The 16,957-nt window shown below is 52.7% G+C and overlaps 1 protein-coding gene across 2 annotated transcripts in view; it reads left to right on the top strand.

The window, feature by feature from the left end:
• LOC144732085 (electrogenic sodium bicarbonate cotransporter 1-like) overlaps positions 1–16,957 on the top strand; it is an 81,206-nt gene that overhangs the window by 60,843 nt on the left and 3,406 nt on the right. Inside the window, exons 15-25 of one of the 2 annotated variants that reach the window (XM_078613348.1) lie at positions 900–1,003; positions 2,090–2,299; positions 3,441–3,554; positions 8,346–8,507; positions 9,456–9,634; positions 10,632–10,704; positions 12,134–12,202; positions 13,928–14,101; positions 14,430–14,612; positions 15,081–15,168; positions 16,549–16,627. In XM_078613348.1, the coding sequence (XP_078469474.1) occupies positions 900–1,003; positions 2,090–2,299; positions 3,441–3,554; positions 8,346–8,507; positions 9,456–9,634; positions 10,632–10,704; positions 12,134–12,202; positions 13,928–14,101; positions 14,430–14,612; positions 15,081–15,168; positions 16,549–16,592 (1,400 nt within the window). In that variant the 3' untranslated portion in view covers positions 16,593–16,627. Of the gene's footprint in view, positions 1–899; positions 1,004–2,089; positions 2,300–3,440; positions 3,555–8,345; positions 8,508–9,455; positions 9,635–10,631; positions 10,705–12,133; positions 12,203–13,927; positions 14,102–14,429; positions 14,613–15,077; positions 15,169–16,548; positions 16,628–16,957 lie in introns of both variants that reach the window. The other variant, XM_078613347.1, reaches the window with a different exon arrangement.

Genomic DNA, 16,957 nt, shown 5'->3' with positions numbered 1-16,957 from the left:
AACAGCCCAGAACTGGTGCAGACATATACAACCACCGCTGGTTTAGCTGTGGCCGGAAAATCAAACTCGGGTCGCTGGGTTCATGGTGCTGTGTGAGCCACTGCGCAACTGGTTAATGGACATTGTTTATCCGGGAGCTCCGGTTTCCTCCGACACGTTATTTGTCCTGGAGAAATCTGATGAGCTATGAAGCAATTTTTTTCTTCACAGATGTCCAGTAAACGCCTATTAATTGGCTGAAAAACATCGTCATGTAAAATCATGTGATGCGGAACATCCCTCATGGGATAAAACCAGTCCTACTATTCTGTGTGGCTTTCTAGGTATAATAGCGAATACATCTCAACAAATGCTATCGACGACGATGATGGTGACTACGACGATGATATTAATGTGTGTAATATGAATTGAAGACTAACAGAGATAAGATATTGGCATTCGAAATGTATTGGTATAGAAGGATACTGCATCTAAGCTGGACCCAAAGAGTGACCAGTGTAGAGGTAGGATAAAGATCGCACGTAGACGAATATCTGATTGCAGGCAGTGATGAGAAGGAAACTGGCACCTGTAGGATAGACAACAGGGAAATTAAAAGTGCGTTATTCTGGCACCGAGAAGAGATTGTGGCCACTGCTTGAGCAACTTGGCACAAGACAGAGGAGAGTGGAAACAAGCGACGAAAGGCACAGTAGACACCTGCTGGCTATCGGCCCATGGATCGCGACGACGACGATGATGACGACGACGAATTGACGAGGCGACTGCCAGGTTGCCGGGCGAAGAGCGCGTGGCTGCGACAACAACAACAACGACGACAACGACAACAACAACGACGACAACAACGACAACAACCGCCATCGTTGACCACGACGCTTGTCCCGCGCTCTGTGCCGCAGGGAACGCCACGGTTCTGGCAAACGACTCGGCCGCCACGGTTCTGGCAAACGACTCGGCCGCCACGATGCCCTACGACCTCGGCTATGCTCTCAACGTCACGCTGGTAATGTTAGAAAATTTTAAAAAAAAGATGTAACAACATTTTATTTTTATTATCATCATTCTTACTATTTAATTTGTTTTGTTCATTTTTGTATTTATTTTTTGCGGCGCTCGTATATGACGCAATCGAGCAAACAGAACTACGTCAGAGTGGTGGGACCTTTTTTTACAGGATCAAAGTATGAAAAAATAAGAACAGGTTTTACCATTTCTGGCAATAAACCAGGAGGTGTTAAGATGTTCAAACGCCAAAACGTACTGCAATAACCACACACGGTACTTGTGGTACTTGTGCTGAACATGCAAACAAACATAATAGATGATGCGTTGTCTTGGGAACTGATTGGTCCACACCAGAGACAGCAGCCTTCTTTAGGGCCTCGTCTCACCACCAGTGTCAGACCAGAGAACACCAAAAGGCGAACAGCACAAGGACAATGCACGATCAGAGCATTTATAGTTCGGGGTGAGCAGCTACAAAAACGGGACCTTTTAGCCAGTATCAAAGTATGAAAAATAAGAATAGGTTTCAGCCTTTCTGGCAATGATGAAACAGAACCACGTCGCAGCGAGAGTAGGAATGATCGGTTGTACGGCTGCCTCGGCGTAGCATCGCACAAGGCGGGGATGCTGCTGGATGCTTCTAGATGCTACTCACCACCACGCACCTCAGGCTTTGTTCAGCCTGCGTATGGATGTCACGCACTTTACCCTATATGATATTTTATTCATTATAACGTCATTATTTCCTCACAACGCGGTGTTCTTCAGGAACGCGACTACCGCCGCGTGAAAGGAGAACGGAGACTGTACGTAGGAAAAAAGTTTAACTATTTACAAATGTCGATTTAAAGCTTTCGTGACTGCAGGGATTCATCTTCTTGGTTCTTTTGGTAGTGTTTCATTCTTCACCCGAGGACGGCTGCTTGCGTTGTGGCCGAAACGTCGTGAGAATAATTTTATTATGTTTCATTTTTATTATTTTATTATTTCCCTTCTACGTGACTTTACCGAAAGAACCAAGAAGTTATTTACAAATGTATCTTTTTTTTTCATTTCTCCGAAAAACCTCGACGGCGGGGGACAGCCGCTGTTGGCGAACGCGACGTCGATGGCCGACATGGACTGGGCCCACCTGGGCAAGAAAGCCTGCCTGAGGCTCGGGGGCTCGCTGTCCGGGCCCTCGTGCAAGTACGTGCCGGACATCTCGCTCACCTCCTTCATCCTCTTCCTGGGCACCTACTCCTGCTCCATGTCGCTCAAGAAGTTCAAGACCAGTCGCTACTTCCCCACCAAGGTACCCGCCCGCCGCCGGGGGAGATGGGGGTGGTGGTGGGGGGGGGGGATTGCCCAGCAGCGTATATCAACTTGGAACCGTTACAACTTTTTAGCATATATCAACTTGGAACCGTTACAACTTTTTAGCATATATCAACTTGGAACCGTTACAACTTTTTAACATATATCAACTTGGAACCGTTACAACTTTTTAGCATATATCAACTTGGAACCGTTACAACTTTTTAACATATATCAACTTGGAACCGTTACAACTTTTTAACATATATCAACTTGGAACCGTTACAACTTTTTAACATATATCAACTTGGAACCGTTACAACTTTTTAACATATATCAACTTGGAACCGTTACAACTTTTTAGCATATATCAACTTGGAACCGTTACAACTTTTTAACATATATCAACTTGGAACCGTTACAACTTTTTAACAGCGCCTGTTCGTTGCTGGGCCGCTTGGCTTTTCGTGGTCCCGTGTGCTCGGCAATTGTCGTGATGAAAAAAAAAACGAACGATTAATTCTCATGATAGTTTTTACATTTTTGTTGCTTCTACTGCTGCGTTCCAAGCTTCACGCTCGTTGCGCGTGGCCGAGGTGGGGGGGGGCGACGGCGTCGTCCGGCGAGCGAGCGGTTTTGCCGTGGCTGCCTCCCGTTTGCTCATCGCGCAATGGAGACGCCGCACTCCGTCTCGCCGCCGCGTTACGGCACGGTGGCTCCTGCGATCGCGACGATGATACGATAATGATGACGATGTTGATGATGATAACACCCGGACGTCCGATTCATAGAGCACAGAATTCTTGCAGCGAGTGGGGGAGGAGCAACGGGCAATAAATAAATGCTGGATTGCCAGCGTTGCCCACATGAATCCCGAAGGATACATTTTAGAAATAAAAATCAGCCCATCGGTGGGCGCTTGGGAACGCAGATTAAACTCGCTCGGCCGTTGGGGGGGGTGGGATGCTGTGCGACCTCCACCGGGGTCGGTGCTCGGCCATCGGAGCAGCCGATGGCGACGTCGGTGAATCGGTCCTCGCCGTTCCTTGCCCTGCCCTCACCTCCCATGTCCCTCCCCCGCTCCCCTTGCTCCCCTTACTCCCCTTGCTCCCCCCGCTTCCCCGCTCCCTCAACGCCAGATCCGAAATCTCGTCAGCGATTTTGCCATCGTGCTGGCCATCGTGATCTTCTGCGGCGTGGACGCCATGGTGGGCGTGGACACGCCAAAGCTCATTGTCCCCACGGAGTTCAAGGTGACCTTTTGACCTGCGACCTCTTGAACTCAGCTCCGTCCACCTCTGCTGGCTGTGCGTCTCTTTGCGCGACCTCCGTGGGAGGGTGGAGGAGGGGCACGCTGCACGTCAGCGCCCCCCGCCACCCCGTGGATCTCGTTCTCCATCTCTCCCGAGCGAACAACCCTCGCCGCCCCGTTGCCTCCGTCGCTGAGTCCAGCGCTACGTTTCTCGCTCGAGATTCTTTCCCTTATTCTTGGTTCTTTCGGTAAAGTCACGTAGAAGGGAAATAATAATAAATAAAACATAATAAAATAAAAATTCCCACGACGTTTCGGCCACAACACAAGCAGCCGTCCTCAGGTGAAGAAACAGAGCTGTCGGAAAGACAGCGTCCCAATGAAACGCCGTGAGAATTTTTATTTTATTATGTTTTATTTTTGATATTTTATTATTTCCCTTCTACGTGATGACTTTACTGAAAGAACCAAGAAGATGAATCCCTGCAGTCACGAAAGCTTTAAATCGAAATTCTTTCCCTTCTCGCAACTCTGCTCGAGGTCGCTCAGTCTGCGTCAGGCACTTACGCACGAGCGCAAGAGATTACTCCTGTAAACAGTAACCCGATTATTATTGCACCCTATAATCCTACGAAAGGGTTTACAGTAGAAACCCCTCTTAACGGCGGTTATTGGTTCCACAAAACCGGTCGTTTAGTGATTTTGGTCGTTAAGCGAGGAGAGGACATACACGCTAAAGGCTTAATTCGTTCTAATAGCATCGAGTTAACCCCTTTTTCACCCAAAAACTTACTTTATAATATTTAAACAATGGATATTAATACATAAACATACTAACAAAATTCTAAAAACATTATATTAATACAAACATGGTTAATCAATGCATCAATGAATATTTACTGAACCTACAACAGCCCGTCGTTAACAGGGGAATGGTCGCTAAGCGAACACATTGGGCTCTATGGAGGCACTACACTACTCTACACTATACACTACACTATACACTACACTATACACTACACTACTCTACACTATACACTACACTATACACTACACTACTCTACACTATACACTACACTATACACTACACTACTCTACACTATACACTACTATACACTACACTACTCTACACTATACACTACTATACACTACACTACTCTACACTATACACTACTATACACTACACTACTCTACACTATACACTACTATACACTACACTACTCTACACTATACACTACTATACACTACACTACTCTACACTATACACTACACTATACACTACACTATACACTACACTATACACTACACTATACACTACTATACACTACACTACTCTACACTATACACTACTATACACTACACTACTCTACACTATACACTACTATACACTACACTACTCTACACTATACACTACACTATACACTACGCTCTACACTACACTATACACTACACTATACACTACACTACTATACACTACACTACTATACACTACACTCTACACTACACTATACACTACACTATACACTACACTATACACTACACTATACACTACACTACTATACACTACACTACTATACACTACACTCTACACTATACACTACACTACTATACACTACACTACTCTACACTATACACTACTATACACTACACTACTCTACACTATACACTACTATACACTACACTACTCTACACTATACACTACACTATACACTACACTCTACACTATACTCTACACTACACTATACACTACACTATACACTACACTACTATACACTACACTACTCTACACTATACACTACTATACACTACACTACTCTACACTATACACTACTATACACTACACTACTCTACACTATACACTACACTATACACTACACTCTACACTACACTCTACACTACACTATACACTACACTATACACTACACTACTATACACTACACTACTATACACTATACACTACACTACTATACACTACACGATACACTACGCTCTACACTATACACAACACATTATACTACTATACACTACACTACTATACACTACACTATACACTACTATACACTACACTATACACTACGCTCTACACTATATACTACACATTATACTACTATACACTACACTACTATACTCTACACTATACACTACACTACTCTACACTATACACTACACTACTCTACACTATACACTACACTACTCTGCACTACGCTCTACATTACACACTACAAATTGGGCTCTATGGAGGCCCGTCGTTAACCGATTAGTCGTTAACAGGGGTGGTCGTTAAGAGGGGATCTACTGTGTAACTAAAATAGCAACTGAGAAAGCAAGTAAATGATGGAAGGGCGTTCCGGACTCTTCCGCACTGAGATGAAGCGCTGGCTGCAATCCTCGCCGCTCTGCGTCTGTGCGCAAGTTTTATGCCCCCCTCCCCCACTGCTCCCCCCCCCCACTGCTCCCCTCCCCTACTGCTCCCCCCCCCACTGCTCACGGCCCCCCAGGAGCTCCCCTCACCCCCCCCCACCCCCCCCCCCCCTCAACAACGGGCAGCGCCGCTGTTGCCGGCTGTTAGGGAATCACATTCACGAGTTCGCCCGAATCCCGGCAGGAAATAAAACTCCCTTCTCCTGGAGAAAGTCGCAGCGGCGACGAGATCCTCCGCGGCGTTGGCATGCGTGTGCCCTCGGTGAGAGAGAGAGAGAGAGATGGGCGGCTCCGCTCGCTCGCTCATCCTTGCCACGCACGGAGAGCGACGGTGTCTCTGTCACTAACACGGTGTCTCTGTCGCTAACGCGGTGTCTCTGTCGCTAACACGGTGTCTCTGTCGCTAACGCGGTGTCTCTGTTGCTAACGCGGTGTCTCTGTCGCTAACGCGGTGTCTCTGTCGCTAACGCGGTGTCTCTGTCACTAACACGGTGTCTCTGTCGCTAACGCGGTGTCTCTGTCACTAACACGGTGTCTCTGTCGCTAACGCGGTGTCTCTGTCACTAACACGGTGTCTCTGTCGCTAACACGGTGTCTCTGTCGCTAACGCGGTGTCTCTGTCGCTAACGCGGTGTCTCTGTCGCTAACACGGTGTCTCTGCTCCTCTATCAACACTCGCGTTTCTCTTTCGTTCCAAACGAGCCCGACTAACGCTCTCGCCCTCCCTCGGCTGCTCTGTCGCGACGCTTTGAACCGTGCTCGATGCTTTCGCCCCCTTTCCTCTTTCCCTCTTCTGTCATCTCTCTCCGTCCCTCCCGCTCTTCCTCACTCTCTCTCCGGCGTTCCGTTTGGGCCACACCTACCCCCTTGTGCTCACCTGAACTCGCCTTCAGTGTCGCAAGTTCATAAGCGACTTTGCCATTATCATCGCAATCCTCACATTTGCGGGGCTGGACAGGGCGTTGGGCATAAACACCCCGAAACTTCAAGTGCCAACTTCGTTGAAGGTAAATCACTCTTTCCCCCCTCCCTCCCCGCACTCCACGCACTCAAAAGACAAAGATTCCACCCCAACCCCCCGTGTGTGTAGGATTTAGCCGCCCGTCCGGGGCAAGTGTTGTTCGCGAGCGGCCACGGCGCGTAGCGTGCGAGGCCGCAGGTGATGCCACCCAGACTCGGCGCGAGGCAGCGTGGCGCGAATTATTCGTCGAATTTTTTTTAGTGGGGATTAAAAAAAAAGAGAGCTGTATTTATTTGAGTTTTATTCGATGAGTCGATGATGACAACGGCCGCCGGCCGCCCGCCAGAGAGCGGAGGGCGACCGACCGACTGACAAAACGAATGCTTCACTCGCAGGCCGGCGCTGTGTTACCCTCATGCCGCACGGGGACAGCTGCCACGGAGAGGGGTCCCCTAGGCCAAAAAAGCTGCTGCGGTCTGAAACGTCTGTTATTTTTGTGGGCGTGATATAACCGCGAGGTGTTATATAATGAACGAGCTAAGTGCAGCGAAGCGCCGGCTCGGAACGTCACCGACCAAGAGCCAAAACCAGTTACCACGGCGGCTAAGAGATGTTAACTCCCTCGCCTGGTATGCAGGAGGTCGTGGGTACGATCCCGACCCTGACGCCTGTATATAGTATTTGGAGTTTGCGTGTCTCTCTCCCAGTGGTCGCGGTTTTTGCCTCCACAGTTAGAACCGAAGCGCGTTTATAGAATTTGACCGCTATAAATTTCCACGTGATGATAAGCCACTTCGTCGAGCTGTCATCTGTGGCCAGGTCGCTTCTGAAGAAGAGCTACACAACTCAGTGGGCCTTACCTGGTGAAATAAAAAAGTTTAAATTTCGATTTAAAGTTTTCGTGACTGCAGGGATTCATCTTCTTGGTTCTTTCGGTAAAGTCACGTAGAAGGGAAATAATAATAAAATAAAACAAATAAAACATAATAATTTATTTTATTATGTTTTATTTTTGTTATTTTATTATTTCCCTTCTACGTGACTTTACCGAAAGAACCAAGAAGATAAAAAAAAAGTTTAGTTTACCAGAGAGCTTTCGCTTGGCTCGTGTCTAATATTCACTGGGACGACGAATATCATCATGCCTTTTGGCGTCCACACCAGAGCTGTCTCTGGTGTGGACCAATCAGTTTCAAGGACAATGCATAAATTATCAGAGTATTGTTTTTTGTTTGCATTTTGACTGCGAGTATTGTGGTTAATGTTAACATGATTCCTTGCAAAAGGTGTCAGTTTTGTTGCCAGAAAAAAAGTGGAAAAGCCCTATTAGTATAAGTCGGTTGTTGTTGTTGTTGCTGCCACTGCTGCTGTGCTCTGACCACGTGTCCCCGATGCCCCCGCGGTGCGTAGCCAACGAGCCCGCTGCGCGGATGGTTCGTGAAGCCGTTCGGCGGCAACCCGTGGTGGGTGTACATCGTCTCGTCCGTGCCCGCACTGCTCGTCACCATCCTCATCTTCATGGACCAGCAGATCACGGGCGTCATCATCAACCGCAAGGAGAACAAGCTGAAGGCACGCGGGGGGGGGGGGGTGACGCGGTGGGGGCGTGGGGGGGGGCGCGGGGGGGTTGTGGGGGGGAGACGCGGGGGGGGGGGGGGCAGGGGAAGACGTGGGGGGGGGCCACGGAGGTAGGAGAGGGAGACGTGGGTTGGGGAAACGTGGGGGGGGGGGGAGACGTGTGGGGGGGGGGAGACGTGTGGGGGGGGGGAGACGTGTGGGGGGGGGGGAGACGTGGGGGGGGAGACGTGTGGGGGGGGGAGACGTGTGGGGGGGGGGGAGACGTGGGGGGGGGGGGAGACGTGGGGGGGGGGGAGACGTGGGGGGGGGGAGACGTGGGGGGGGGGGAGACGTGGGGGGGGGGGAGACGTGTGGGGGGGGGTGAGACGTGTGGGGGGGGGGAAACGTGTGGGGGGGGGGGGGACGTGGGGGGGGGGGGAGACGTGTGGGGGGGGGGGGAGACGTGTGGGGGGGGGGGGAGACGTGTGGGGGGGGGGAGACGTGTGGGGGGGGGGGAGACGTGTGGGGGGGGGGAGACGTGTGGGGGGGGGGAGACGTGTGGGGGGGGGGGAGACGGGGGGGGGGGAGACGTGGGGGGGGGGGGAGACGTGTGGGGGGGGAGACGTGGGGGGGGGGGAGACGTGTGGGGGGGGGGAGACGTGTGGGGGGGGGAGACGTGTGGGGGGGGGGAGACGTGTGGGGGGGGGGGAGACGTGGGGGGGGGGGAGACGTGTGGGGGGGGGGGGGAGACGTGTGGGGGGGGAGACGTGGGGGGGGGGGACGGGGGGGGGACGTGGGGGGGGACGTGGGGGGGAGACGTGGGGGGTGGGGGGGAGACGTGGGGGGTGGGGGGAGACACTTGCGCTTCTGCCAAATCACGTGCGTGCAGCGGTTATTGGCGCACTGAACCCGAGTTGGATTCCCGGCTATCATCAGTGGTCCTGCGTGGGTGCGGCTCTGCAGAAGGGGGCGGGGTACCACCTGGACCTGTTCTGGGTGGCGGTGCTCATGGCGCTGTGCTCCTTCATGGGGCTGCCCTGGTACGTGGCCGCCACCGTGCTCTCCATCGCCCACATCGACAGCCTCAAGATGGAGACCGAGACCTCGGCACCCGGCGAGCAGCCCAAGTTCCTCGGAGTGCGGTGCGCCCAGTCGCACCTCCTCACCCTCACCCACACTCACCCTCACCCACACTCACCCTCAACCATCCTCACCCTCAACCATCCTCACCCTCAACCATCCTCACCCTCAACCATCCTCACCCTCACCCTCAACCATCCTCACCCTCACCCTCAACCATCCTCACCCTCACCCACACTCACCCTCACCCTCACCCACACTCACCCTCACCCTCACCCACACTCACCCTCACCCACACTCACCCTCCCTCACCCACACTCACACACACCCACACTCACACACACTCACCCACACTCACCCACACTCACCCTCACCCACACTCACCCTCAACCACCCTCACCCTCAACCACCCTCACCCTCAACCACCCTCACCCTCAACCACCCTCACCCTCAACCACCCTCACCCTCACCCACACTCACCCACACTCACCCTCACCCTCACCCACACTCACCCTCACCCACCCACACTCACCCACACTCACCCACACTCACCCATCCTCACCCTCACCCATCCTCACCCTCACCCACACTCACCCACCATCACCCATCCTCACTCTCGCCCATCCTCACCCATTCTCACCCTCACCCATCCTCACTCTCGCCCATCCTCACTCTCGCCCATCCTCACTCTCACCCATCCTCACCCTCACCCATCCTCACCCATCCTCACCCTCACCCATCCTGACCCATCCTCTCTCTCACCCATCCTCGTTCTCTCCCATCCTAACCCATCCTCGCCCATCCTCTCTCTCACCCATCCTCTTTCTCACCCATCCTCACCCCTCCTCACCCTCGCTCTCACCCATCCTGACCCATCCTCGCTCTCACCCAACCTCACTCACCCATCCTCACCCTCACCCATCCTCACCCTCACCCAACCTTACTCTCACGCGGCCGTGCACGAGCGAGCCGCGGCTCACTCACTGATGAAGCCACTAATGTACCTCACTGCTAAAGCTCACTCACTGATGAAGCTCACTAACCCACTGTTATGCGCAGTGAGCAGAGGGTGACTGGGGTTGTCGTCTTCCTGCTCACGGGGGTCTCCGTCTTCATGGCTCCAATCCTCAAGGTACCAGCGGCAATGCCGGACTAAGCTAGTTGCGGGGCCTGTAGCATGTGATGTTATAAAGGGGCCCTAAATAAATAAATACCCCATAAATATTAAAACACTAATTTTTTACTTGCATAGCAAAGTAATTGTATGTGTTCATTTGCTATACAGCCAGATAATACGACAAATCGCTAACCTGAAACACCCAGTCGTTCATAAAAGTTGAAGGCGGTATAGTACTATAGTAATAGAGCAAGTGCAAAATCACTGAACCGGAATTGATAGCTTGAAAGCATTTAGCGTGGGGCCCTTGAAAGTGTGGGGCCCGTAGCTACAGCATATGTAGCTACTACATGTGTAGTAGCTACTTTTGCTACTGGGATAATCCGTCACTGACCAGCAGCGCTTCCGCGTAGCCTCGCCGCGTCTTGAGGAGCACCTCGGAATCAGGGAGCATCCTCCCAGATCTCGTGTTACCACCCGGCACACGAGTGGAATGCTGTGCCTTTGTTTTGCCGCTGTATATAAACTAAACTATAAACGATTTAAAATTGTTTGTATTTTACCAGGTAAGGCCCCCCACTGAACTATGCAGCTCTCTTTTCAGGAGGGACCTGGCCCAACTTCATACGTCGCTTCCGTTGAGCTACCTTGTGGAAATTGATAGCAGCCAAATGCTCTAAATATGAAGGGAAAAACCGGAGGACCCGGAGACAAATCCACGCAACCATGGGGGAGAACACTTACAAACTCCAATTACACAGCAGGCGTCAGGGTCGGGTTTGAACCCACGACCTCCTATATACCAGGCGACGTAGTTAACATCTCATCACCATGGCAGCCCGTATATGCGTTGGGAGCGGTGGTGCAACGGTTAGCGTGCCGCGCTACGAACCCCGGTGACCCCAGTTCGATTCCCTCTCGGCGCCAACACCGGTGACGGTCATCCGAACCGAACCTTGGCCTCCCATGTCGACTCAGCCTCAGATGAGCCCCCTGATGCGGTGTGTAAACATCGCCACTGGGGAGACAAAGGCGGCAGGACGTGGTGCTGGCCACCCACCCCCTCGTGTGCAGCGCCGGCCTTCAACGGTGCTCGCTGACAGCACTTGCCTCTGCAGTCGTTTAAGGCTATCCGGAGGGGGGATCTTTGCCCGTAGCGGTTTGATGCACCACCGCTCGATTCCCACTCGTGGTCAACATCGGCGGCGAATAATCTGAAGCGGTCCCGGGACTCCCGCAGGTCGACTCGGCAATGAACGAGTACTCGGTGCCATGTCCAAACATCCTCTCCCGTCCCTCCAAAGCATAGCGTGTGACCGTGGGGGGTGCGGGGGGACCCCGTGTGTTCGGGTGGGGGGGGGGGTCCCTGTGTAATCACGGGGGGGGGGGGGGGGGGGCGGGGGGACCCCTCGTGACCGCGTCTCGTTGTGTTGCCACTCCACAGTTCATCCCGATGCCCGTCCTCTACGGAGTCTTCCTCTACATGGGAGTGGCGTCTCTCAACGGAGTCCAGGTTGGTTGGCTCTCCAAGGATGTGCGGCCGCACGCGCGTGGGGGTGCGCGCGTGGGGGTGCGCGCGTGGGGTGCGCGCGTGGGGTGCGCGCGCGTGGAGTGCGCGCGCGTGGGGTGCGCGCGTGGGGGTGTGCGTGCATGAGTCGGCGCTCACGCGAAAGCCCGGGGCAGCCTCTCTTTCCCACGAGAGAGATGTGGTGCATCTACACCCGCCCCTCTCCTTCCCCCGTCTCCCTCCTGTTGTGACAGTCGGAGAATTCCCCGGGTGACAGAGACAAACGCAGTCATGCTGTCCCTCCTGCGTTACCCCCCCCCCCACCACCACCTGTGAGCTCCACCTGTGTTTCCAACCCTCGTGGTATCTTCGGTGATTTATGCGATAATAACACACATTATTTGGTGATGCTGCTGCTGCTGGAGGCAGCAATGCACCGACGCAATTGACGAAGCTCAACGCATTCACCAATAGCGCTTTGGCCTTCGTCGAAAGGCGAGCGTTTACTCCGAAATATGTCAGGCAATGTCCCCTGACCAGTGGTCCTGATAATCATCGCTGTGGTTTCAATACCAGATTTGAAGCTTTCGTGACTACAAGGATTCATACTCTTAGGTTTTTTCGGTAAAGTCACGTAGGTAAAAATAAATACTAAAATATAATAATAGAAATAATAATAATAGAAATAAAATAATAAATCACGACGTTTCAGAGGCAACACAAGTCTCCGTTATGAAGTGGGACCGTCACAGCTAAATTTACTGTATCAAGTGATAGTGATACACTTGATACAGTAAATCTAATTCTAGATTTGAAGCTTTCGTGACTGCAAGGATTCATATTCTTAGGTTTTTTCGGTAAAATCACGTAGATAAAAATTTTAATTAATAAAAGTATTTTATTATATTATTTTTATTTTTATCTACGTGACTTTACCGAAAAAACCTAAGAACAGTAAATCTAGCCGACGGTCCCACCTGATGACGGAGACTTGTGTTGCCTCCGAAACGTCGTGATTTTGTATTTAATTTCTATTATTTTATTTTATTTTTACCTACGTGACTTTACCGAAAAAACCTAAGAGTACGGTTTCAATACCGTTTCCGCGCTATGTTTAGGTTCGGTTTGTTGCCCCCCCCCCCCGCCCGCACCTCCGGTTGGCTACGCACGGTGTCGAACGAAGTTCAACAGACGTGTGGTTCCCATGCTGGTCTCCATATGAATCAACTTGTCCCCGATGGCTCCTTGCATGTTTCACCAAGGGGAGCCGGTGGCACCGTTGCCAGCTTCAATATGCCACTTACTCTCTCATACCACCTCCTCGCTGGAATGTCTACCTTCGCTAAGACGTAGAGCGTATAACGACGCAGTGCCCCCGATCCACAAATACGAAGGAGGAGACATCGCAGCGACGATGCTACGACTAACCCCGTTAACTCCTGACGCGGTCGTCTGGGCTTGAAGTTGTAGCCGTTGCTTTGCAGCTACATCAGCAGCCGTACGCCAAGAAGACTGCATCCTGCAAACTTAATTTGGAGCTTTCGTGACTGCAGGAATTATTCTTTGGTTCTTTCGGTAAAGTCACGTATAAAGATAAAATAATAAATTAAATTAAATACTAGCACCCCGCACGCTACTAGCACCCCGCACGCTGCCCTCTCTGCCCAACACCATCACCAACACGCTTCCCTTCTCCCCTCCCCCGTGGTCCCTCTGTCTCCGTCCCCGAAGTTCATGGACCGGATAAAGCTCTTCCTGATGCCGGCCAAGCACCAGCCGGACTTCATATACCTGCGGCACGTCCCTCTGCGCCGGGTCCACCTCTTCTCCTTCATCCAGATCCTGTGCCTCACGGTTCTGTGGATCCTCAAGTCCACTGGCGCCGCCATCATCTTCCCCGTCATGGTACGGAGATCGCCTCGCGAACGCCGCTGCGTCCGTGAGCCATGGGGGGGGGGGGGGGCCCAGGGAATGTGGGGGCCCTCGTGTGGGGGGGGGTGGGGTAGGGGGTGGGGTAGGGTGGGGTAGGGTGGGGGGGGGGGTAGGGGCGGGTGGGGGTGGTGCTGGGCACCCCCCACCCCCCCCTCGTGTGCCGCACGTGCCTTCATTCGGTGCTCGCTAACAGCACTTGCCCCAAGCGTTATGCAAGGCTACACGGGGGAGGGGGGCATCTTTGCCTGCGTTTGCCCTGCGCCGGCTCTCACCGAGGCGCGCGCTCACCCCTCTCTGCTAGATCCTGGCCCTGGTGGCCGTGCGCAAGGGCATGGACTACATCCTGTCCCAGCACGACCTGGGCTGGCTGGACGACGTGATGCCCGAGAAGGACAAGAAGAAGAAGGAGGACAAGAAGAAGAAGAAGAAAAAGAAGAGCAGCAAGCCGGGCGAGGACAGCGATGATGACGACGACGACGAGGCGGTGAGCTGCGGGGTGACACCGATCCTGCAGGAGTGCAGCTCTGTTTAAAGCTTTCGTGACTGCAGGGATTCAGCTTATTGGTTCTTTTGGTAAAGTCACGTAGAAGGGAAAAAAAAATTAACATAATAAAATAATTCTCACGACGTTTCGGCCACAACGCAAGGACGGCTGCTTGCGTTGTGGCCGAAACGTCGTGAGAATTATTTTATTATGTTTTATTTTTATTATTTTATTATTTCCCTTCTACGTGACTTTACCGAAAGAACCAAGAAGAGTGCAGCTCTGTTTGCTTGGTGCTTGTCTTTGCTTGGGTGTGGAGCTCTACGGGCTGATAGCAGACAAGGGGAGTTTAGCCCACGGGTCGTTAGCCCTGGGAATCTGACCTCCGGCGTCTCTCCCCTAACGCCAAAGGGCAAGCGAGTCGTCTTTGCCTGACAGCCACCCCTCCCCCCCTCCTGTTGGCAGCAGACGCAGCCCGGCGGGACGGAGGCGGAAAAGTCGGTGGTGAAGATCCAACTCGAGGCTGCAGAGCTGCAGCCCTTCCTGCGGCAGCAAGGTAGGCTGGAACGTCGGGCTCGCACGCACACACCCACACACACGCACGCACGCACACGCACGCACGCACACGCACGCACGCACACACCCACGCACGCACCCACGCACGCACGCACACACACACGCACGCACACACGCACACACACACCCACACACACGCACGCGCACGCACACGCACGCACGCACGCACACGCACGCACGCACGCACGCACACGCACGCACACACCCACGCACGCACACACACACCCACGCACGCGCACGCACACACGCACGCACGCACGCACACACACACCCACACACGCGCACGCACGCACGCACACACGCACACACACACACGCACGCGCGCACGCACGCACGCACGCACACACACGCACAATAATTGTTGACTCCATCCTGATGACGAACGCTTGTGTTGCGATCGAAACGTCGTAGTTTTTTTCGTCATTTTTGTTATTTTCTTTGAACCTATCTACGTGACTTTGCCGAAAGACGCAAAGAATATGAATTCCTGCAGTCACGAAAACTTTAAGTCAAGTGATGTCATAGTGGAAAAGGTAAATGCACTCTCCGCTGCATGTCCATCAGAGCTGGACATGAACTTTGCCAACGAACTCATCCAATTCAAGTATCTCATGTCTGACTCTGAGGGTGAGAAGTGCCCAACTAAATTGCTTGAGACGTAGCAGGCACCTAATCTTCAGTCTGTGTTCCCCAATGTTTTCGTGGCACTTCGGATTTGTCTAACTTTGCCAGCGACAAACTGCCAGGGTGAGCGGACATAAAAAATCAACTGCGGAGTAGCATGTGCCAAACACATCTCAGCTCATTGTCACTTGTGTCAATGGAGTCAGACCTTGTCAGACAGCGATATTTTGACGATCTAGTGGATGATTTTGCGAGGAGGAAGGCAACAAAGACACCAATATAGCAAAGCCGGGGAGGGGGGGGGCTCACGGGACCATGATCTGGCCCTCTCCATGGTCCACCCAAAACCACTTACACTGCACAAACCATGGCAGCAGCGGATGGCTGACGATGCACAAATGGAATATTAAAAACTCTCCGGTAGCGGTGTGCCACTGCGGTCGTCCAGAACAGACCGTAACAACGTATGACGACGCAGTGATCCGTACACAAATTCGAAGGAGACATCACGGCCGATACACACACACGCCACCGCCGCTCCTGACGCGGCTCTGTCCGGCTTGACCACCTCAGTGTGACATTGTAGTCGTTGCTCTGCATCAGCAGCCGTACGGTCAGTCGAAGAAGATTGGGCGCCATCCTCTGTCGAGTTGCCGACCAATTTTAGTTGGCCAGTCGCGCCAAGCGGCGAGCGGGCACAACCACGGCAAACGTCTTTTTGTCTACCCCCTCCAAGGTGACGACGTCCCCACAATCACGGAGCGACACACCACGTGCTAATGCGGCGGCGGCGCACACGAACCACTCCCGGACAGGTGAGCCCAGAGGCTGCCCCCCACACCGCCACACCCCCACACTCCGGCCGGGGGAATGCCGGGGCCTTGCTGTAGGCTTGGGCTTGGAGGTGACGGCACACAGCAACACAGCAAATGGGTTGAGAATCTACATCGCGCGGAGATGCGCGAGCGTTGCGCCCTCGAATTCAGGTTTTTTTTATTTTATTTCTCCGCATCCTCCCAATGACCCCCCTGCACACGAAGTCAAACGCCGCTTAAAATGGAGTTGCGCAAGTAGCCCAACAGCGGCATCTTCCTTGAAAATGCGCCTTGAGACTCGGTGAAGATTGCTCTGGAAATAAAACGGGA

Source organism: Lampetra planeri, chromosome 41 (genome assembly GCF_965212315.1).
Source record: "Lampetra planeri chromosome 41, kcLamPlan1.2.h2, whole genome shotgun sequence".
NCBI lineage: Eukaryota > Metazoa > Chordata > Hyperoartia > Petromyzontiformes > Petromyzontidae > Lampetra > Lampetra planeri.
This window is presented reverse-complemented; position numbering and strand designations above follow the sequence as displayed.